Below are 23,584 nucleotides of genomic sequence, written 5' to 3'. Positions count from 1 at the left end.
AAGCAACTCCATCCCAGTTGACACATGTTGTGACATCACATGAAGAGAGCCATGCATCAGACATTAACCCTTAAATATTCACATGAGCCCCTAAAGTAGACAGACACTGTCGACTTAAAGAACTGGAACAGAAGAAACAACACAGAGGAGTCAAGTGAAAGCTGTGAAGGGCTGTGCAGGTGAGGCTGTGCTGCCTGAGGGCTGAGTGGATGCCACAGAGCAAGGGGTGGTTGATGCAGAGATGCAGCCTGGGACCCGCCCCGCACATGGATTCCAACAACACGTGAGAAAACAAGGATCGTAGAAGACAAATCCTAGAGAACCAACCTGCAAGAAATGGGAATGCCAAACAACAGTATAAAACAGGCCCACACGGTAACATCTGCTATTTAGAGGAAACATTAAGAAAATACCCTGATGTGCACTACCTTCTCAGGAAGTACCCACACATTTCAGAGGGAATAATAATGACAATTACTGCTATTTATTGAGTTCTTCTATGCCCCAGGCACTGGGCTAAGCATTTACATATATTTTTTCTTCACAGCTACTACTTGGGGAGAGTACAATATCTTTATTTTATCGAAGAGGACACTGAGGTTTGCAGAAGTTGGGCAACAAGCCTAGGTCACACACTAATAAGGTAGAGCCAGCTTCAAAATCGCCTTTGGTCTACACCATGTTCTTAATCAGTGTCATAGGGGAGTGATGACCAGTGAGGAGACCCAAGCTCTCATCCTGGCTAACTCTATGACCTCAGACCCCAGATCCCCTATCCAAAAAATGACAAGGCCAGGCTGTATACCTTTCACAGGGCTCTTCTAGTTCTAAGATGTTGAGTTTGTTAATCAACAGTCTATGGCTTACAAAAGAGACATTTAAGTCAGAAGGCACATGTATAGTAATAGTGAATCATATTCATGGGCAAATTAAAAAAAAAGGAGTTGCCATCATGCTAGCAGATGAAATTTAAAAGAGCACTGAGATACACATTAAAGTCATCATAAAAGTTAAGAGATACGCTGAACAATGAAAGCCTAGTAGTGATACTGAGTGCATATATACCAAAAATGTTCCAGGAAAGTGTGTAATAGAAAACCTAGCAGAAATGCAGGAAATATATGTAGATCTGTCTATCTATCTATCTATCTATCTATCTATCTATCTATCTATCTATCTATCTATCAAAAGGGTACCAATAAGAAGTTATCGGAAAGAAATGGGAATGCTAAAGAAATGAGGTGGAGAGAGAGAGAGGAATGAATGGAATTGGAAGATCTGAGTATAGAATAATGGGGGAAGAATTTATTGATACATTGTGTGAATCTAAAGGTAGGACATGATAATACACTGAAGCAAATAAATGGAAAAATGTCATCTTGCTCTTGAACATAAAAGGTATTTAGCAATCACAAAAAGGCAGAAAGTCCATATCACATTAGCCCGACTACATGTAATAATCTTGAAAGAAAAAAACATGAACAGAGTTAGAAAAGTGCTCAACTACTTGAAAATTTTGAAACACTCCTTTAAATAATTTTTGGATGAATTCCTGCATACAATAACAGAAAACGTTTTTTAAAAATGAAAATAAAGCTCACTATCATAAGTAAAGAATTATTATAGGGGCCGGCCTGGTGGCGTAGTGGTTAAGTTCGCGTGCTCTGCTTTGGCAGCCGAAGTTCGCAGGTTCAGGTCTCAGGCGAGGACCTATGCACTGCTCATCAAGCCATGCTGTGGCAGCAACCTACGTATGAAATAGAGGAAGATTGGCACAGATGTTAGCTCAGCCACACTCTTCCTCACCAAAAAGAACTATTATAAATATTTTTTGACAGTATCCAAATTCTATGTAATGAATAGACAGCTTACAGGCAAGGAAAAACAGACACAAAATAACATGAATGAGTGCACACCCTTTATGACTTAATGAAATGCAAATTAACAGTTGTTAGGGTTTCATTACATGCCTATTAAACTAAAAAAAAAATAAAATGATAAAACCCAATGTTGGCAGGTTTTTTGTGGCATTAGGCTCGGTGCCGGAGGGATGGAAAAGAAAAATAATGACTCCCTGCCCTCATGGAACCCAGTAATACTGAAATGGCTGAGGCAGTGGTGGCATACTAACATGGTGGGGTGTTTGTAAGCATAATCCTAAGGTGTTTAAAGCAATCCCTGAGAGTCAGTTACTATAAATGGTTAGTTTGTTAGTACTAGGGCTAACAGAGAAATGTGTACCTAGAATAGAAGTGGGAGTTTTGTCTCACTCACCATGGAATCTCCAATACCTGGCACCCAGTGCCTGCCACACAGTAGATCCTCAATAAACATCTGTTGAATGAATGAAATGTGCATAGAGAATTATAGCAAAAAATTAAAACACAAGTCCTATATTATGTACTCTCTGGTTATACCCTTATACAAAGAATTCTATGTTCATTTTAGAAGCTCAAAAGGCATTTTGCAGTGATGTAAGTATAGCATGTTTCCCTTCTCTGTCAAGATACTTAGATTCATAATTTTTAAATTAAAAAAGTTACTCACACATACTCATACCACCACCCGTGTGTTCCTGCTCTGTGTGTGCAGTGTATTTTGGAGTGTTATGGGTCTGGATTTACGCACTTGATCACTTGTTCTCAGCCCTGGCTACACACCTGACCCAGAGCTTTATGCAGTCCCTGTGCCTGGGCGCACTCCTAGACAAGCCCTTGAACATGTGTGAGGGTGATGCCCAGGCATCGCTGATCCCAGTGTTCAGCCAGGATACAAAGGCCACTTAGGCAGCAAAATTCTTCCATACACTTTCTGTTTTATTACATAAAATGTGTTCAGTCATTCTCAAGAATAATGCTTTACGCTGTCTTCATGGAATCCTGAGTTCAAAAATACCCTGCTAGTATGGTTAAGAAAAAGTACTTGACCAGGGTGAGCTGTAGTGACAAATGCAATCAAGAGGCTGGGATATTCCCCCCCAAATTCTAATGTCCAGGGTGGGCAGACTTGATAGCTTCTGACCCTCTAGTAAGAGAGGATTGTTGGAGGTTGACTTGTCAGGCTGTGTTCACCTCGAAGGGAAGACAAGGCAGGGAGGCACTGCTAGAAGTTCTCACAGAGGCCAGAGTGAGACATCCACCAGGAGAGAGAAGGGCCTGGGTGGGGGACACGCCCTGAGAACGACCTCAGTCCTGTTCTGTCCATGTGATAAAAAGGAGCCTGAAGGTAGAGGTCTGGGACTGCTGTTCATTTTTGAAGACACAAAGGACTCTGGCAACCCAGACTCTAGGCTGTGCATCTCTTGTCAGTGCAGCAATGCCACATGCATGAGCTGCTTTGATCTTGGCTCTGGGGAAGGTTCTCTGGGTCTGGGGTGGACCATGGCACCCACTAACTGTGTTCACTGAGCTCTGTGCTGTCTCCAAATCTTTTCCCAGCACCTGACTCTCTCCTCCTGGGCTTGCATCTCCAGGACTGGGGTTAGGTCTGCTTGTCTTTCCCCTCCCCACCTCTCCTACCAGTCCAAAGTTTAGGAGAGTCCATGGGTCTGACTTGGAGCTTGGCAGGAGTTGCCTGTAAACCGAGAACAACAGGGGTCATGTGTTGCCTGGAAACTGAGGTAGGACTTGGGATTAAAAGGCCCCCATTGGGGCCAATGACAGACTAGTACTAAAGGATCTTATGAGTAACTGCATCCTTTCCCCTCCTCCAGGCTGCCCATTCTCCAGGGAGGGACATTTGCTTTTGTGGCACCCTCCCTGGCCATGCTCTCCCTTCCTGCCTGGAAGTGCCCTGAGTGGACACTCAATGCCAGCCAGGTGAACACCAGCTCTCCTGAATTCACCGAGGAATGGCAGAAGAGGATCCGAGAGGTAATGGGGCAAGGGAGGTGGGTGGGAGGAATGGAAGGTACTCAACAGGGGCTCCTGAGTTGACTCATTTGGTCAAAATTCATTGTTCAACTCACTGCTGGGCAAGATTCCAGGCTTTAAGATACTGGTGTAGGTAAATCACACAAGGAACCTGCTTTCATGGAGCTAACATTCTAGTGTGTGTATGTGGTGGGGTGGAGTGGGAGAGACAAATACTCCAATAAGTAAACAGAAAAGGAAAATTTCAGGGAATTATTAGTGCAGTGAAGAAAATAAAACAGGGTCATGAACTTGACAGGGCTTGGGGCTGCTGGGGTGGAATAGATAGGGAGTAAAATAGGTTTACTTGGAAATGCTCACATATTTCATATATAGTCCATGACCCATCTTAATCTTACACAAAAGTTCAAGCAAAAGACCATGTCTTAATATGCCAGCATCATGGTAGGAATTGGTTACTTTCACAATTTTCGTTCCTCATTGTCCATCCAGTACAGCCCAGTATACTCTGGGTCCAGTTTTATTAGATGTGCTTCAGTTTGGTAGAATCAACTCTGGTGCTAGCATCCCTCATCCCAGACTGAAGATGTATCTAGAAATATTGCTAAGAAATCATTTTCTTATTTCCAACTTATTTTAAATGTAAAGGGCATAGGAGCATGATTCGATACAGTGATTTGTCTGGTGACTCCAGTTCTTTCTGCCCCGTCTTTCTTTCTGCCCACTGGGAGCCCTTCTTAGTCCATTCCCTTGCTCCTGTTGGAGGAGGAGATTTTGAGTCATTCTCGGCTATCCTTTAAATAGTGGGCAGCAAAAGTAACACTGTTAAACCCTCCTGTGTGTCCTTCCCCAAGGTACTTTGCAATGATTTAAGTAGTATATTATCACTGGATCCTCTCCATTGGTTAAGATGCATCCTGAGAACACCAGACTTTCCAATCCGGCCCATAAATGCCATCAGAATTGCAACATGTTGAATTGAAGTGCTTTCTATTATTTCCATCCTAGGGAACACGACCAAATCCCTAGTCCTGGGAAAAAAGGCTACTTTACCCTCTCATTTCTCAACCCGTCTTTAGAAACTGCTCCACTGGTGACTCACTTTTGTGCCCCATGTTTAGCGTGATCTCACACTATCCCAGCCTGGAAAGCCAGCCCTTCATGCCTTTGTCACGCACTTTTTGTTGCCTCAAGCACATTCTAATTTTGCAATAATTTCACTGCTTTTGTGAAGTAATATGAAACATGAAAAGATCAGTTGATATTATATTTCTTGGTCCACTCCTGTCCTGTTCAGGCTGTGAAAAGTGATCCTTAAGCTGTTAGATATATAAGTTGATATTCATGTTGGTGGGCAATCTGGGTCACCAGTCTTCTATAGTAGTCTGGACCAGGGCTTCAGTTGCAGAACAGGCAAAGCTCAGACCAGAAACACTGTCAATATCAGTTTAAAAAAGTATTAAAACCTCCCATGCTCTGTGAAATGTCCAGTATAGGCAGCCTGCCAGCTCTCTGATATGCCACATATCCTCGTCTTCTCCCACCAAAGGCACATGGGCCCACTGCTGTCAGCAATCTGGATCATCCTGGGCCACATAAATGACTAGAGATGGAGATGGGGATTGTGTTGTTTGTGAGTCCACAGGCACATGGCTTGTGGCCCGAGGTGTTATCTCGTGGGCCCTAGTGACTACATTCAAAATCATACTTCCCTCTTCTTTTTAACACTTAGGGGCATCAACATGAACTAACAGTATTGGAGATTTGAATATGAAGTCCTGTCCTACAAAAGGTGAAATTTCGGTAGAGTTTTCTATGACCCACTTGCCAGATCACATTGCTAGTCCATCGGCCATAGCCCACGAACCTGTATAATTACATAGGGATAATTCCAGGTATTTATGTGTGCAGTCAGTCACATCACACATAACTCGGTCCACTGGCTGGATTTAGACATGCCTTACTTCTTCCATCAAGGTCCTTCTGCTGAAATGTTATACTCTTCCAGTCTCCATCTTTCTTAGCCAGCTGAGCAGCACCTTTAGCAAGATTCCAACCAGTGCTTTTTGAACTCAAAGACTCACACAGTAGGATCCAAGTCTGTGTTGCTTGAGTTAGATTATCTTGTGAGGTAGTGTCCACCCCAGGGGAGAGGGGACTGTCACTTGCTTATGGATCCTATGAACCCCTCCTGTGTAACTGCCTTTTCTTTTCCTAAATATAGCTATTTCCCTTTAATAAGCATATTTTATTGATCAGCCCCTTCCTTATTGGAATGTCTTTCTGACATCACTCAAGATATGATTGGGATCTCTGACCTAGGAGTTTTTGGTGCCATTCAGTAGTGGGCTAATTCCAAACAGTGCCCAATAGCAGACTAGTCAGTAAAAGTCTTTCAAAGGGAGAGTGTTGGGTAGCTGCTCCAGGCCACATCCACACCAAAAGCCCCCAGCAGAGCAGAAGCACCTGGCTTCTATCCGGGTCAGTCCTCATTCAGCATGGACTCCACCACCAACACTTCAGATTCCTCAGGGAGCACTGTGCTTGTAAGGACACAGTAGACCAGTCTGAGCCAGAACTTGTGAATCTCAGCCAGAACCTTCTGCTGTTCTTCCGTCTCCAAAACAGCCATTTACAGGTGTCTGTGCTCTGAGATACAGTCCAAAAGGGCACCCAGATGTGGGTGAACTTCAATAATCTCATCAGGTCCTCGTGCTTCCTTCTTCTCTCAGGGTGGACCAGAGTTAACAGGGCTTTTTAACCTTTAAAGAACTTTTCCATGTAGTTCCAGACCAAGATATACTTAAGAATTTCACTTGTCAAGCTGGTGGGCCTTGGATTTTTGCCAGGTTGATTGGCCAATCTCAGAATGTTGTGTGTTGCACCAGCTTTTCCAAATCAGGATGTACTTCTTCAGTGCAGCCTACTGTTACCACATCATCATAGAAGGAATCGCAGAACACGTGCGGTTTGTGGAGGGATCTTTTTGCTTGTTTTTTCCTGTCCCCCAGGGAGCCTACACTTGGCTTTGGTAAATCCAAATTAAACCTAAGCAAAGAATGAGAAGCAGAGTTGCCTTACTCTGCTCTGCTAGATGCCAGGGGCGGGAGATCCCTTTCCCTCAGACCTCCTGAGAATTATAATTCCTTAGTAAGAATCTGTTTCCTTCATACTATCCAAGAAGAAACATTTGACAAGGTGATTTGTCTTTTCTCCTACCTAAGCACTCACACTGCTCAACCCTCCCTGTGTTCTAATGAAGTGTCTGCCTCCACCTCTGCAATGGTATGAAACTTTACCACATTCAGAAGCAGTTACCTTGTGTTTTGAGACACTGGGCAAGAGTTGTGGGGAAGAATTTCCCTGGGGCTTGAACAATATTAGTAATGAGAGAGGATGTTTAGGATACGCGCTGTGCTGCACCTGCACTGAGCACGGCATCCCCAGGGACAGACACACCCATATTTCCTTTAACACGTTTACTGTTTACTTTTGTGTTTGTGATACATGCAGTCCTCTAAAGCAGAAGTCAGCAAACTTCGCCTCTGGGAACAAATCCAGCCTGTGGTCTGTATCTTTACTGCCTACAAACTAAAAATCATTTTTACATTTTAAAAGGTTGTCTAAAAAAAGAATATGTGATAGAAACCACATTTGGCCCACAAAATCTGAAAGATTTACTCTCTGGCCTTTTATAGAAAACGTTTACCAAGCCCTGCTCTAAGACCCAGGGGCCAGGGTGGGGGTTCTTCGTGCCCGGGTTTAGACAGTTGTCTCTAGTACTTTTTCCCACATCACTTTCTAGTGTCCAACACAGTCAGCTCAAACCCGGAGTCTCATCTGTGGTATGTTCGCTCCCTCTGCTGGTCCACTGTTTTCTCCAGTGCCTAAACAAGAGAAAAAAGTTCTTATGAATCTCAACCACATTTTATTAATTGATTGATTGGTTAAATTCACTGAGCCAGTCTATTGGAATTTAAGGTAGATTCTCCATATTTCCCTGAGTTATACTTGTCCACACACATCTCAAGGCTTGAAACCACTGATGCTGGCAGGCCAATTGCACATCACAATGCCAGCCACAGATGAAAGTGATGCAAATACAGGACCAATAGCAATGTCATAAATTACTGCGATATAAGAAATAAAGGAGAAGTAAAAGTGAACAATGATTCTATTTTAAGGAAATGGTGGTAGTAGAAAAAGGAGAAAACCATGAGAAGAAATGGTAAGTTCAGTTTTCAACACATTAGACCAATTTACACTTCATCTTCCAGTATCATGGTAGTTTTTATTTATATACTTATATGTGCTTATAGATAAGTGAAAGAAATGACAGCAATGATGCAAGGGATGGGAGGGAGAAATCAGGATTATTTTGTTATTATAAGGTACTCACACTACCCATGAAGTGGTGTACTGTTATTTGGAAGTGGACTTGGATTAGCTGTAAATGTATATGGCAAACTCTAGGGCAACCAGTGAAAAGTTAAAAAAAAGAAGTATAACTGATATGCTAAGAAAGGAGAGAAAACAGGATCATATAAAATGCTCAATTAAAACAACAAAAGGCAAAAAGAGAGTGGAAGATAGCAGTAGGAACAAAGAACAAGGGCAACAAGTAGACAAGAGTAACAAATATGGTCGATATTAATCCAACTGTTTCGATGGTCATTTTGAACATCAATGGTCTAAACGCATCAATTAAAAGGCAGAGATTGTCAGAGTGAATCAAAAAACAAGACCTAACTATATGTTGTCTACAAGAATCCCTCTTTAGCAAGACACAGTTGGACTAAAAGTAAAGGGATAGAGAAAGATATACCATGCCAACGCTAATCTCAAGAAAGTGGAAGTCATTATTTTACTTTCAGAAAGAGTAGACTGCAAAGCAAGGAAAGCTTTCAGGGATAAAATAGAAGGTATAACATCCCAACCAGTAAAGTACAAAAAGGAGAAGTAAAGCAAACTCCTTCAGTCCAAGAGATCAGGGGTTGGCAAACCACAGCCCAGGAACCAAATCTGGCCAGGTGCCTGTTTCTGTAGAGCCCACAAGCTAAAAACAGTTTTCTATTTTAAATTAAAGATTTCTATTTTTTCATCGAAAAAAATAAAATAAAGAGTAATATTTCATGACATGTCAAAAGTATATGAAATTCAAATTTCAGTGCCTACAAGTGAAGTTTTATTGGAACACAGCTAGGTTCATTTGTTCACTTCTTGTCCAGAAAAGTATGACAGAGCCCATACGGCCCACAAAGCCTAAAATGTTCACTATCTGGTCCTTTACAGAAAAATAGGGCCAACCCCTGCAATAGAAAGTAGGAAAACAGAGAAAAGTGAAGCAGCAAGATATTCAATACACTGCTGAGTGACGCTGCTTTACGAGTCATCACCATCATCACTATGATCAATCAATAATGTTGAAGGCTACGCCCTGAAAACCTTCCTATTAAGTGAAAGTGTCCAACAGCTAGTTGGAAATCCAGAACTGGGGAGAAGAGGGAGGTCAGAGCTCTTCTTTCCTCAGTTCCTTCAGGGTCCAGCTTTGCCTCTGCACTGCCTCTGAATACACCACCCAGGGATGACCAGAATTAGAGGTGGGCTGCAGCAGCTGGGCCTGTTCTCGGGGCCTGGGCTGGGCTGAGGCCCACAGTCCTGCTGCAAGGTTTGAGGTGCCTGAGCTGCACTCTTCCTCTTCAGTTGCAGGGCGCCATCATGGTCGCTTCCTGTGTCCAGATTCTAGTGGGCTTCTCAGGCCTCATAGGCTTTCTCATGCGCTTCATTGGCCCCTTGACCACTGCTCCAACCCTCTTCCTGCTGGCCCTGCCTCTCTTCGATTACGCAGCCAATGACGCCGGGAGCCACTGGGGGATTGCTGCCATGTAAGTACTCTCTGGGTAGGGAGCACTATCTAAGTTCTCTTTGGTGGAAGGTTACCCAGTAAGAAGAATAAGAGTCCTGGATATTGGCCAACTCCTGTGGTTTAGAAATACTTTCATGAACATTATGATACCTTAAAAAGCAGGAAAATTGCTACTTCTAATTTATTATTCTTACTATTTATTACATTATTAGTACTCACAGATGATGATTTCATCGCAGGCAGTGTATAAGAATACTTAGTGTAGTGTTCACACAAAGTTGATACTATTGGTGCCCTGCCTACTAGGTTTTCATTGAGCAAATGTTTGTAAACTTCTGGCCCCTGGGGAAGCTGCAAAGACATGGCCGAGCTCTCAAGCATCTTGTAGTGTGTGGGAGAGAGACAAGACTTGGATCCAAGTACCTATGACACCAGGAGACAGTGATGAGAGTCACAGAATGCCATGCATGTTCAGGGGAGGGGATGAGGACAGCCAGCTGGGAGGATCAGGAAGGCTTCCTGGAAAAAGAGGTTAAAGCATTTAAAGAGAGCTTTGAAGGGACTTGGGGATGACGCTGGATGCTGTCATTGACTCTGCCTGCTGTGGTCTGAACACAAGGACCTGCAGAAGGACCTGGGAGAGAAGATCTTCTCTGAGTGTGGCCTCATTGGCTCCACCTGCTGGATCCATCCAGCTGCTGACCCCCAAGGAATAACAGCCTCCCCTCCCACTCCTCCTCCTCAGCCACCAGCAGCTTCTGAAAGGCAACAGCCCACCTTTTCAGAAATGGCAGGATGCTGCCGGCACTGCAGAGTGGGGTCTAGATGGGGATCCTCTCAGATTGGGCACTGCCCCCAATCCCAGAGACATGTGGTGGCCCAGCTTTCTGGACCCTCACTCAGGATGAGCCCCCGCTCACCAGGTTGGGTGTGGTCTGTTTCTGTTTCAGGACCATCTTCCTCATTGTGCTGTTTTCTCAGTACCTGAAAAACGTCGCGCTGCCCGTGCCCATTTATGGACGAGAGAGGAAGTGGCACACCTCTAAGTTCTACCTGTTTCAGGCCTTCCCTGTAAGACACACTCCCAGCCCCCTTCTATTCTGAGTTGACTCACCTGGAGAGTGAGGCACAGCCTCTCACACTCCCAGAGGGCCCCCAAAGCAAATGCTCCCCCACCTGCAGTGGCCTCTCCTCCTTGGCCTTCCTCAATCCACCAGAGAAGGAGAAGGAGAAGGAGGCCGAGGGGAGGCCGGCGGCCTGTGGGGATGCTTCCTGACCCTTGGTGGAATGCTGTCCCACGTCTTCCCTCAGTGCTTCTCTCCCAGGAGCAGAGAACCCTGCCCTAGGTCGCTGCTCTGGGCACCAGTGTGGGACAGCCTTCTCATGTTCCCTGGGCTGTCCTCATAACAAGGTACTGGGGGACACAGCCAGGTTCACTGCTAATTATACAAGACTAAGGGAGAAGTTGCCTACATCAGATTCTTTCTCAGTGGCTCGTGGGTAGTCCAAATACCCTGGGATGAGGATGGTACCTCCCTTTTCAGAGCCTTCCCTGTTGAATTCTCTCTTGAAACGCACTGTCAAGTATGTGTAGCTGTCAACCACACAAATATGTTTGCAGGTTTCATTCAACAGTAAACTACATTTCACATTGTAAAATGATCCTTCCACACAATGATCTCATTGCTCCTTCAACAACACTGTAGGCCAGTGGTTCTAAAATTCAATATGCATCAGATCACTTGGGGACATTGTTAAAAATACAGATTTCTGGGTTTCTGCCACCAGAGATTAAAAATCAGTGTATCTGAGGATTCTATTGGAAGAAATCCTGCTTCAGGCTCTGCAGAGCAGTGGTGGTCATTCCACTGTACAGATGAGGAAACTGAGGTTCAGGGAGTTTGATCCAAGGTCATGTGACCAACAAACAGTGGAAAGGGAGCCAGATGGTAATCCTTCTGAGCCAGGCTGTGCCCGCTTTACCAGACATTTCTGCCTGTGTTTGACACACGGTCTCTCCGTAGTTTATTTTCTACGTTCCTTTAAAGTGCTAATTATCCACTGACACACCAGATTCCTGTTGTCACTGGAAGGGTGAGTAACCCAACACTTCCTCTTTCCAAAGAGCTTTCCTGAACTCCCTCCTTCGCCCCACCCCTCTGGGAGTTTGTTGACCTGGGCTGGAGGTGAGACCCAGTGGTGAAGGGCGGCTCCTTCTGGCAGGTGCTGCTGGCCCTCTGCATCTCATGGCTCATCTGCTTTGTGCTAACGGTCACCAACGCCCTCCCCACGGACCCCACAGCCTATGGTTATGGGGCCCGCACCGACACCAAAGCCAACGTCCTGAGCCAGGCTCCTTGGTTTCGCTTCCCTTACCCAGGTAATAAGAAGATGGGCCCCTTCTTGCCTGGGACACACGTTTCCCAGGACTGCCCATGGGGCCCAGGGCACTGGAGGGAGAGTTGAATAGGGTCCGCGGGGGAGACCTCCTCCAAGGGATCTGACAAGGAGGGCCATGCCCCAGGGAGTCCATATCAGACTCCTAAGAGAAGAAGACCCTTGGGTTGTCCTAAGAATTGTTTGGGGTGCCAGGCCAAAGGCTCCCACTCCCAGACCTACCTCTCAGCTGGCCTACATCCCTCATCCCTCCTCCACATTGCTTAGAACCCATGAGCCTGGGAGTGGGGAGAGGACAGTGAGGTCCTGACCTCCTAGCCAGACCTTTGGGTCTCCTCCTAGATTCGGTGGATCCCACACAAGGGAGGCCTGGGACTGAATGAGAACATTTCTGAGGAGACAAGCTCAAGGCCATCCCTTAGGCCACTTCTGGTCTCCTTTCCCTGCAATTCTTAGCTCAGTGTGTACAAATAACCAGGTTCCAGGGATGGCTGGCCTTGCCTCATGGACTGTGGTGCTAGGGCCTCCCTGACTAAGCATCTCAGCTTCCAATGCTTCAAGGCCTTCCTGGGAAGAGGCCCTGTTGCTGGCTCTTTTTGTGCACAGTGACGTCAAGGTCAGGGCATCTGACCACCTCAGGGATGAATGGTAGGGCAGGAGTCCGAGCCAAAGCCTCTGTTCAGTTGTGGAGTTGGAAGACATGCTGCCTGGTCTTTAAAGCCTTTCAGAGACCTCTCTAGCAAAGAAATGATTTGGAGTTCAGCAGCCTATTATCTTCTGGATTAATATTCCCTCTGCATTGCCTTTGCAGGACAGTGGGGCCTCCCCACCGTCAGCCTGGCTGGGGTCTTTGGGATCACGGCTGGGGTATCTCCTGGATGGTGGAGTCAGTAGGCGATTATTATACCTGTGTCCGGCTGATGTGGGTCTCACCCCCTCCGAAGCATGCCATCAACCGTGGCATCGGCATTGAGGGCATTGGCTGCCTGCTGGCAGGGGCGTGGGGATCTGGGAATGGCACCACCTCCTACAGCCAGAATATCTGGGTATTGGAGATCACCAAGGTAAGGCTGCTAATGGTGGCTCTTGGGGCAGGCTGGACACCTGAATCTGTCATCAAAGTATTAGTCTCTTAGTACTGCTGTGAGAAATGATCACAAACTTAGTGGTTTCAAATACCCAAAGTTCTTCTTTTACTGATCTGGAGTTCAGGAGTCCAACATGGTTCTCGCAGGGCTGTGTTCCTCTCTGGAGGTTCCAGGGCACAATCCATTTCCTTGCTTTTTCCATCAGCCAGAGGCTGCCCACATTCCTTGGCTCAGGGTCTCCTTCCTCCATCTTCAAAGCCAGCAATGTTGCATCTCTCTGACTCTTCTTCCATGGTCACATCTCCCTCTGAGCACAGCCAGGAAAGATTCTCTGCTTATAAGGATTCATGTAATTAGACTGGGCCCACCTAGATGATTCAGGATACTCTCTCCATCTCAAAATACTTAACGGAACTTAATCATAACTGCAAAGTTCCTTTTGCCAAACAAGGTGACATGTTCACAGGTTTGGGGATTAGGACATGGAATCTTTAGGGGCCATTTTTCTGCCCACCATAGTTGACCTTCTTTGGTTGAGGCGATTCTACAGCAGAAAGTCTATCTGGCACTGGCAGATGTCAGTGGCTTTATGAGCACTGAAGAAAATCCTTACTTTCTGAAGTTTAGGTGGGCGGTCCATTACCTCTGGCCCAACTCTCTGTCAAAACTCCAAACCTGAATATTCAAAGGCCACCTGGTCACCTCCACCAGAACCTCCCAAGGGGACCTCACACTCAGTATGGCCTCTGTGATGCTCAGTGCGTGCCCCATCCTTACTTCTCCTCCTGTAAACCTCGTCTTAGTGAGTTCACCCAAGTCATCTAACTTCTCGCTGTCCTGCATCCTCACAGTGGATTCTATTTTCTCGACATGCCTGCTGCCCTTCCTGTCCTCTCTTCCCCATTCCCAGTGCCACAGCTTTATCATCTCTCGCCTGGACACTGCAGTCTCCCTAACACTCTCTTTTCTGAGGATGTTGCCCATCTCTAATCTAGCTACCACATGGCTGCCCAAGGATCTTTCTAGAACTCAATTAGATGACTCTGTGCTTAAAATGTCTTCATGGCTCCCCATTTTCCACAGGGAAACTCCATAATGTCAGCAAGAATTCTTCAGGAATGTGCTCTCTAAGGTGACTTATAAAAGAATAGTGTTATGATGTTGCCTCCCACATGCTTCAGGTATCTTTGCAATGATTCCCAGCACAAGTCCTGTGAGCTTTGGAAAAGGAAGATCCCACACCACATCCCCTGCCCTGCATTTTCTGATAGCTCCCTCAGTGGTCCTGATATGCAGCCAGGTGGCATCATATCTTTCTAGCATCAGATCTGTCCACATTTGTACCCTGCGTGGTCTCTGGCCCACAGCGGGGCTAAAATCTAGGAGCCAACCGCTGAGCCAGCACTCACCCCTACAGCAAGTCCCGTGTGCTGTGACACTGTGGACTCTTTGGTACTTGCTCAAGGTTTCAAAACCGTTAGTGCCCGTGAAGGGAACGTTATTCCACATGAGGGCCACTGACCCATGCAGAAATACAGCAGGAGTGGGCTACATAGGTATAAAGCAGCAAATATTTTCCCTGTTAAAGAGAATAAATCTGATGCAGAACAGAAAATTATATTCAATAAACAGAACATTTCTTTGATGTATCATTTCTACACTAAGGCCTTTAGAGGAGAGGGAAAGAGGAGGAAAGAAAGATACGTAGACACAGAGCAGGCTGGGAATCCAGTAGGAGACAGATTAACCCTGGTCTGGACTCACACCTCCTCCTTGTGGTCTTTTAAGATGTTGCTTCATGTTGCATCTGCAAGGAAAGAGCTCTGACCAATTGTTGCTTCTCTCCCTGTGTGTGTGTGTGTGTGTGTGTGTGTGTGTGTGTGTGTGTGTGTGTGTGTGTGGAGAGATCTGGCTGAAGGCCAGAGATCTCCCATCACTTGTCCAGGAGGTCATGCTCCCAGCCCAGATGTCAATCCTGAGGACAAAAGAAGCCCAGGGCTGCATGATAAATTCTGTGGTAGCAGTATTGGGGACAATTGCCATCTTTAGGAGACCATCAGCATGTCCAAAGGGTCTGGTTGACCTGACAAATTGATCTCTTGTGCTTTCATTCATGCCCTTTTTCCCACAGTGCATTGTTAGGGTTGTAAACAAAACAAGGCAAAAAGTTCTTTTGATGCCGGAGATTCTTACCACATGTCTTCTAATGAAGACAGTTAAGTAAAGAAGCTCTTAGACTAGAAAGAAACATAAGCAAAGGCAGAATCTGCTACTTTATCACTGCCTCAATGGATTTCAAGTAGTGACATTAGAGTATCTTTTAAAAAAAATATTTTTAATTGTGGTTAAAGACACATAAAATAAAATCTACCATCTTAACCATTTTTAAACGTGCAGTTCAGTAGTGTTAAGTATGTTTACTTAATATACTATACTATATAATATACTATAATAATATACTCTTCTATATACTTGTGCAACAGATCTCCAGAACTTTTTCATCTTGCAAAGCTGAGACTACATTAGAGTAACTTGTAAAGACTGGGAGTAGACACAAAAGGATGAGAAAAGGTTCAAGAACTATCTAAATACATTCATTGACAATAGACTCATGATGGGATATTCAGACTTTTGCAGTACAAGTCTAACTTCTAAGGATGATCCCAAATGCCTCAAGGTCAGAGGTCATTTTTGTCTCACTGGTAGTAGCTGTCACTCAAACCCAGCTATAACCTTGACTAGCACAACAAGCAGTAATGTCCAGCAGTGTGACAGCTGTGTGCACCTGGCACTGGGACATGTTCTGTGATGGGATGGGATGTGGCCCATGGTCCATGATCCTCACACCAGAGTGTTTTGTTTTGTTTTTTTAACCTTTGTAGAAACTTAATTTTATGATCAACCCCAAGGGGGTGAAATGTACTTCCTTAGCATTCCCACACCCATAGCTACTTGAAAAACTCTAAGCAACCAGGTAATAGCAGTTAGTAGTGACTCTAGTGCAACACTTGGTCCTCTGGAGAAATGAACTAGAAAAAACCTCACTTGTAAGATTCTTGATAGGGCCACTTAATGCTGTATAACACCATGGGAGGGGGCCTCGTCTCGGTTTTGTATCCTAAATGAACCTCCATGGAGATTAAGGAGAAATCATAGTTTACACATATTCCGTAATATTTGCTTGTTGAGAAAATCGAATTTGTCCTGAGGAAATGTATCAATTAATAATAATGAAGCGACATTTATAGACAGAACTTTCTGAAATGTAGATCACACCATGTCACCACCCTGCTTGACACAACTCTACTGAGAGTTTCCTTTGTTTGGGATTTTTTATTTTTAATTGTGATAAAATATACATAACATAAATTTAACATCTTAACCACTTCTAAGTGTACAGTTCAGTAGAGTTAAATACACTCAAATTGTGCGGCTGTTTTCCAGAACACTTTTCATTTTGCAAATCTGAACTCTGTAGCAGTTAAACTCTTTATTCTCCCTCCCCCAATACCTGTCAACCACCATTCTAGTTTCTGTTCCTATGAATTGAACTACTCTAGGTACCTCATATAAGTGGAATCATACAGTATCTGTCTTTTTGTGTCTGGCTTATTTCACTAAACATAATGTCCTCAAGGTTCATCCACGTTGTAGCATGTGTCAGAATTTCCTCCCTTTTTAAGGCTTACTAACTTTCCACTGTGTATGTGGACCACGTTTTGCTTATGCTCTGTCTTTGGATTTTATTCTAACTCCTTTCTACGGCCCTTAGAGCTCTACATGATAGGGCTTTGGCCTTACTCTCCATCCCATCTCCTATCTCTCCCTGTGTCACTGTGCTCCAGGCACACTGATTTTCCTTTTATCCCCCATAGCTGTATTGAGATATATGTGACATATAACACTGTATAAGTTTAAGGTGTACAATGTGTTTATTTGGTACACTTATGTACTGCAATATGATCAACACCATGTGCTAACACCTCCATCACGTTACATAATTACCATTTCTCTTTTGTGGTGAGAACATTTAATATCTACTCTCTTAGCAACTTTCAAAGATATAATACAGTATTGTTAACTAGAATCACAATGCCATACATTAGATCCCCAGAACTTATTCATCTTCTAACTGGAAGTTGTACTTTGAAAAACATCTCCCCATATCACTGACCCCACATCTTCTGGTAACCACCATTCTACTCTCTATTTCTACAAGTATAGCTTTTGTAGATTCCACATATAAATGATATCATACAGTATTTGTCTTTCTCTCTCTGACTTCTTTCACTTAGCATAACGCGCTCAAGGTCCATCCATGTTATCACAAATGGCAGGATTTCCTTCTACTATTATGGCTGAATAATATTCCATTGTATATACATATACCACATTTTCTTTATCCATTCATCCATCGATGGACACTTAGGTTGTCCATATCTTGGCTACTGTCAATAAAGCTACAATGACCATGGGGGTGCATATATCTTTTCTAGTTAGTGTTTTCATTTTCTTCAGATAAATACCCAGAAGTGGTATTGCTGGATCACATGGTAGTTTGATTTTTAAATTTTTAAGGAACCTCCACACTGTATTCCACAGTGGCTGCACCAATTTACATTCCCACCAACAGTGCACAAGGGTTCCCTTTTCTCCATATCCTCATCAACACTTGTTATCTCTTGTCTTTTTGATGATAACCATTCTAACAGGTATCAGATAATATCTCATTGTGGTTTTGATTTACATTTTCCTGATGATTAGTGATGTTGAGCATCTTTTCATGTACCTGTTGGCCATTTGTATATCTTCTTTGGAAAAATGTCTATTCAGTTCCTCTGCCCAGTTTTTAATCATTTTAGTTGTTGTTATTATTGAGTTGTATGAGTCCTTTATACAGTGGGACATTAAACCCTTATCTGATATATAGTTTGCAAATATTTTCTCCCATTTCATAGATTGCTTTTTCATTTAGTGGATTGTTTCTTTTGCTGTGCAGAAGCTTTTTGGTTCAATGTAGTCCCACTTGTTGATTTTTGCTTTTGTTGATTGTGCTTTTGGTATCATACTCAAAAAATCACTGCCAAGACCAATGTCAAGGAAATTTCTCCCTCTGTTTCTTCTAGAAGTTTTAAGGTTTCAGGTCTTACATTTAAGTCTTTAATCCATTTCAAGTTAAATTTTGTGAGTGAAGTAAGATAGGGGTCCAATGTCATTTTTCTGCATGTGGTTATCCAGTTTTCCCAACACATTTATTGAAGAGACTATCCTTTCCCCATTGAGTATTATTGGCTCTCTTGTTAAATATTAGTTGACTGTATATGCAGGGGTTGATCTGTGGGCTCTTGATTCTGTTTCATTGGTCTATGTGTCTATTTTTACGCCAGTACTCTACTGTTTTAAGAGGTTTTTTTTTTTTTTTGTGAGGAAGATCAGCCCTGAGCTAACATCCATGCGAATCCTCCTTTTCTTGCTGAGGAAGACTGGCCCTGAGGTAACATCTATTGCCAATCCTCCTCCTTTTTTTCCCTTTTTCTACCCAAAGCCCCAGTAGATAGTTGTATGTCATAGCTGCACATCCTTCTTAGTTGCTGTATGTGGGATGCCGCCTCAGCATGGCCAGACAAGCAGTGCGTTGGTGCACTCCCGGGATCCGAACCCAGGCCGCCAGTAACAGGGCATGCGCACTTAACCGTTAACCCAGGGGGTCTGCCCCAGTACTCTACTGTTTTAATTACCGTAATACCTTTGTAGTATAGTTTGAAATGAGGAATTGTGATGCCTCTAGCTTTATTCTTCTTTCTCAAAATTGTTTTGGCTATTCAGGGTCTTTTATGGTTAGAAATGAATTTTAGGATTGTTTTTTCTATTTCTGTGGAAAATGCCATTGGAATTTTGATAGCAATTGCACTGAGTCTATAGATAACATTGCGTAGTAGGGACATTTTAACAATATTAATTCTTCAGATCCATGAACATGGGATATCTTTCCATTTATTTGTGTCTTCTTCAATTTCTTTCATCAGAGTCTTATTGTTTTAAGTGTACAGATCTTTCATTTCCTTGGTTAAGTTTATTCCTAAGTGTTTTATTATTTTAATGTTATTGTGAGAAGATTGTTTTCTTTATTTCTTTTTCAGATATTTTGCTATTAGTGTATAGAGATGCCACTGATATCTGCGTGTTGGTTTTTGTATCCTGCAACTTTACTGGTTCATTGATTAGTTCTAACAGCTACTGAGTTGAGTCTTTTTTACACATTTTTTACATGTAAGATCATATCATCTGCAAATAAAGACAATGTCACTTCTTCCTTTCTGATTTGGATGTCTTTTATTTCTTTATCTTACCCGATTGCTCTAGCTGGGACTTCTAGTACTATGTTCCAATCCTATGTTGAATAGGAGTAGTGAAAGTGGGCGCCCTGGTCTTCCTGATCTTTGAGGAAAAGATTTCAACCTTTCACTGTTGAGTATGATATGAGCTGTGAGTTTGTCACATATGGCCTTTATTGGGTTGAGGTATGTTCCTTCTATTCCCAAGTTGTCGAGTGTTTTTATCTTGAAAGAATGTTGAGTTTTGTCTAATGCTTTTTCTGCATCTATCGAGATGATCATATGACTTTTATCTTTCTTTCTATTACTGTGGTGTATCATATTGATTGATATGCAGATGTTGAACCATCCTTGTCTCCTTGGAATAAATCTTACTTACTCATGGTGTATGATCCTTTTAATGTGCTGTTGAATTTGGTTTGCTAATATTTTGTTGAGAATTTTTGAGTCTATATTCATCAAGGATATTGGTCTGTAGTTTTCTTTTCTTGTAGTGCCCTTATCTGGCTTTGGTATCAGGGTAACGCTGGCCTCATACAATGAGTGTGTGAAGTAAGTATTATTAATCCCATTTGGTAAATTTGGAGGCTGACATTTGGAGAGGTTAGGTAATGTACCCAAAGTCACACAGCTAGAGGCAGAGCTGCGATAGACTCTCAAACCTCCAGTCTTAAGCATTGGGCCACTGCCTCCCTAGAGAGACTTCTTGCCTTTCTGTAAAGGTTTCTTAGAGGAGGAGCATTTGAGTCAGGACTTCCAGACAAGTGTGAGAACAGCAGAGTGGAGAGGTGAGGGCACAAGCCAAGATCCAAGGTCACACCCTCATCCTTTCCCAAACACCATGTGAGAGCTGAGGGGGGCCATTTTTGGGTTAGGTGGTGCTGCTCCTGCAAGTCTACTGGAATAATGTTCCAGGTGCCCCAGGAGCAGGGCAGAGGCCTCTGGGCATGTGGCCTGGATGGTGCTGAGCTCCTTGTCTGCCATCTTCTTGAGCGCTGCAGGTGGGGAGCAGGATGGTGATGGTCTCTGCAGGCTGCGTGCTGCTCCTGATGGGAGTATTTGGGAAGATTGGGGCTGCATTTGCCACCATCCCAACCCCTGTGATAGGAGGCATGTTCCTGGTGATGTTTGGAGTCGTCACTGCTGTGGGGATTTCCAAACTGCAGGTGAGGCGAGGCACCCTTGGAAAAGCAGCAGCATTGCATCCCCTGAAAGGAGCCCATGGGGATGAGATAAATTGAACAGAGCTGGGGACAGGGAGGAGGAGGAGGGCATCCTCGGTCCCAGGAACCACAGTGGCCCCCAAATGGAAGAAATAAATAACCAGAAATGTCCAAACTTCTGAAAAACAGAAATTGCATCGCTTGTATTGGATTATCTAAACCACTCAACTCCCAAGGTCAAGCTGGAATTGGGGCCTGGCTGGCCCACTAAGAGCATGTGTCACTCTGAGTCCAGCCTCCCTCCCCACTCTGGTGGTGGTGGGAATGGAGGGGGCATTTGAGGGATGTTAGATTGATGTGCAGTACAGGTGCTGATGGTTCTGGGCTGCCATGGGGGCCTCTCTCCTGCAGTATGTGGACCTGAACTCGTCCAGGAACATTTTTGTCTTTGGCTTCTCCATCTTCTGCGGGCTTGCCATTCCCAACTGGGTGAACAGGAATGCTGAGAAGCTCCAAACAGGTGATTCTCCATTCTCTACATTGTGACCACTCCAGGGGCAGAGCCAGTGGAGTCCTTTGTCCCTGGGATTCCCCATCACTTTTGTCCCTGCTCTAGGGATTCTCCAAGTGGACCAGGTCATCCAGGTGCTGCTGACCACGAACATGTTTGTTGGGGGACTTCTGGGCTTTCTACTGGACAACACCATCCCAGGTATGACTCCCTTTTGCCTATAAGCTAGCTGTTTGGGTAGATGGTCAGTATTTGGGCCACCCACATTGCCTCTCTGCCCTGATTACCACGTAAGGCTGGTCACAGCATACGTTGAAGAGGCTGGGTCTCAGTGGGTTCTACGAGCGTGTGTTGGATTTCTAGGGTTTCCATAATAAAATACCACAGACTGGGGGGCTTAAACAACTGAAATGTATTTTCTCACAGTCTGGAGGCTAGAAGGCTGAGATCAAGGAGTTGGCAGAGTTGGTTTCTCCTGAGACCTCTCTCCTTGGCTTGCAGATGGCCACTTTCTGCTGTGTCCTCATGTGCCTTTTCCTCTGTGTATATGCATCCCTGGTGTATCTCTGTGTTCTAATCTCCTCTTCTTAGAAAGATGCCAGTCAGATTAGATTAGGGCCACCCTAAAGACCTCATCTTTAACTTAATCACCTCTTTGAAGATTCTATCTCCAAATATAGTCACATTCTGATGTATGGGGGTTTAAGTCATCAACATATGACTTTTAAGGGGACACAATTCAGCCCATAACATGGCCCTAAGGGGAGAAATATACCAGAAGCAAGAAGAAAAAGACTCAATCACGTCCCCAGATCCTGCAGTCTACTTAGTGAAGGAGAGAACACATGTATTCATTCATGCATTCATTCATTCATATTTTCAATAAAAACCCATTGAGCACTTGCTGTACTCCAGACGCTACGTACTGAGAATGCAAAGAGCAGAAAGACATGTCCCCTGCCTTCCAGAAATCCACAAGCTAATAGGGGAGAGAGACAAGAAAACAGACAATTACAATACAGGGTAATAAGTGTGATGATGAGCAAACTGAGTCTATAAGTGCTGAGGACACTGAAGGTGAAGAGTGCAGAGCTGCCATCACTGATGGGTTTCAATGCTGCCTTCTTGATCCTCGCACAGCCTCTCGACAGGACCTCTATGCTAGCCCCTGCTTCATGGTATTCTATTTTCCACCTTTCTTCTCTCTACCAAGTATAAAATGCATCTGCATTCCAGAAACATTAAATGTGGAGAGGCCCACTCCTGAAGATGAGGAGAGGATGCTGGTTCATATAAGGTTGTACCCTGGAGCTCTGCACCATGTCAGCCCCACAGTGGGAGCTCAGGGGATGCCTGATGAGCTGAGCTGTGATTCTTGAGATGGGCTTGGAGGAGGAGGAGGAGGCCCTTTTGGCAGGTGGAGGGCACTGAGAGGAGACCTCATGAGTGCCTGCAGAGGGCACCAGAGGCTCCCTCCAGCCCACCTCCGCCCAGCTCCATCAGGGCCTGGTCTTGACTGCTCACTGTCTCCTATTAGGAAGTCCAGAGGAGAGAGGCCTCCTGGCAGAGGATCAAATCCAGAAAGTGTCTGAGGAGACTCCGAAGGCATCAGAGGTCTACAGCCTCCCCTGTGGGATTGGCACAAAGTTCTGCACTTCCTCCTATACTCAGTACCTCCCTTTCTGGCCGACACTGGAACATGAGAGGAAAGGTGAGGTGGGAGTGTGCCAGCTTACTCTCTGCTCCCAGGATTCCTCAGGAGAGTGTCTGAAGGGTGCCACAGAAACCAGCACGTAAAGAGAACTGTCTGCACTGCTGCTGGGAATGTAAATTGGTACAACCACAATGGAAAGCAGTATGGAGGTTCCTCAGAAATTTAAAAACAGAACTACCATATGATCCAGCAATTCTACTTCTGGGTATTTATCTGAAGAAAATGAAAACACTAATTCAAAAAGATATATACATCCCCATGTTCATTGCAGCGTTATTTATGATAGCCAAGATATGGAAACAACCTAGGTGTCCATTGATGGATGAATGGATGAAGAAAATGTGGTATACACACACACACACACACACACACAGTGGAATATATTCTGCCATAAAAAAGTTTGAAATCTTGCAATTTGCGACAACATGGACGGACCTCGATGGCATTATGCTAAGTGAAATAAATCAGACAGCTCTGCCCTGGTGCAGCCAGGTGGGTGGCCTTATAGCCTCCAAATTCCCTGCTGAGCCACACAGGAGATCTCTGTGGAATTGGTTAGGGCCCTTTTGGCTGGAAATGAGAAAAGTGTAACTCAAAAAATGGGAGATTTATTGGTTCTTGTAACTGGGAAGGAAGGA

The 23,584-nt window shown here is 44.3% G+C and overlaps 1 protein-coding gene across 1 annotated transcript; it reads left to right on the top strand.

The window, feature by feature from the left end:
• The first annotated feature begins 266 nt into the window (after positions 1-266).
• LOC101397846 (solute carrier family 23 member 1-like) lies at positions 267-23,029 on the top strand. The gene is given in 11 exon segments (XM_087434361.1): positions 267-283; positions 3,713-3,872; positions 9,576-9,757; positions 10,689-10,809; positions 11,962-12,118; positions 12,947-13,000; positions 13,003-13,199; positions 20,560-20,724; positions 21,133-21,241; positions 21,338-21,433; positions 22,770-23,029. Coding segments are annotated over 11 exon segments (1,518 nt in total).
• Positions 23,030-23,584: the final 555 nt, after the last annotated feature.

Source organism: Ceratotherium simum, chromosome 1 (genome assembly GCF_057802395.1).
Source record: "Ceratotherium simum simum isolate JZ-2026a chromosome 1, ASM5780239v1, whole genome shotgun sequence".
Classification (NCBI taxonomy): domain Eukaryota; kingdom Metazoa; phylum Chordata; class Mammalia; order Perissodactyla; family Rhinocerotidae; genus Ceratotherium; species Ceratotherium simum.
Note: the sequence above shows the minus strand (reverse complement) of the source record. Positions and strands in the feature narration are given on the sequence as shown.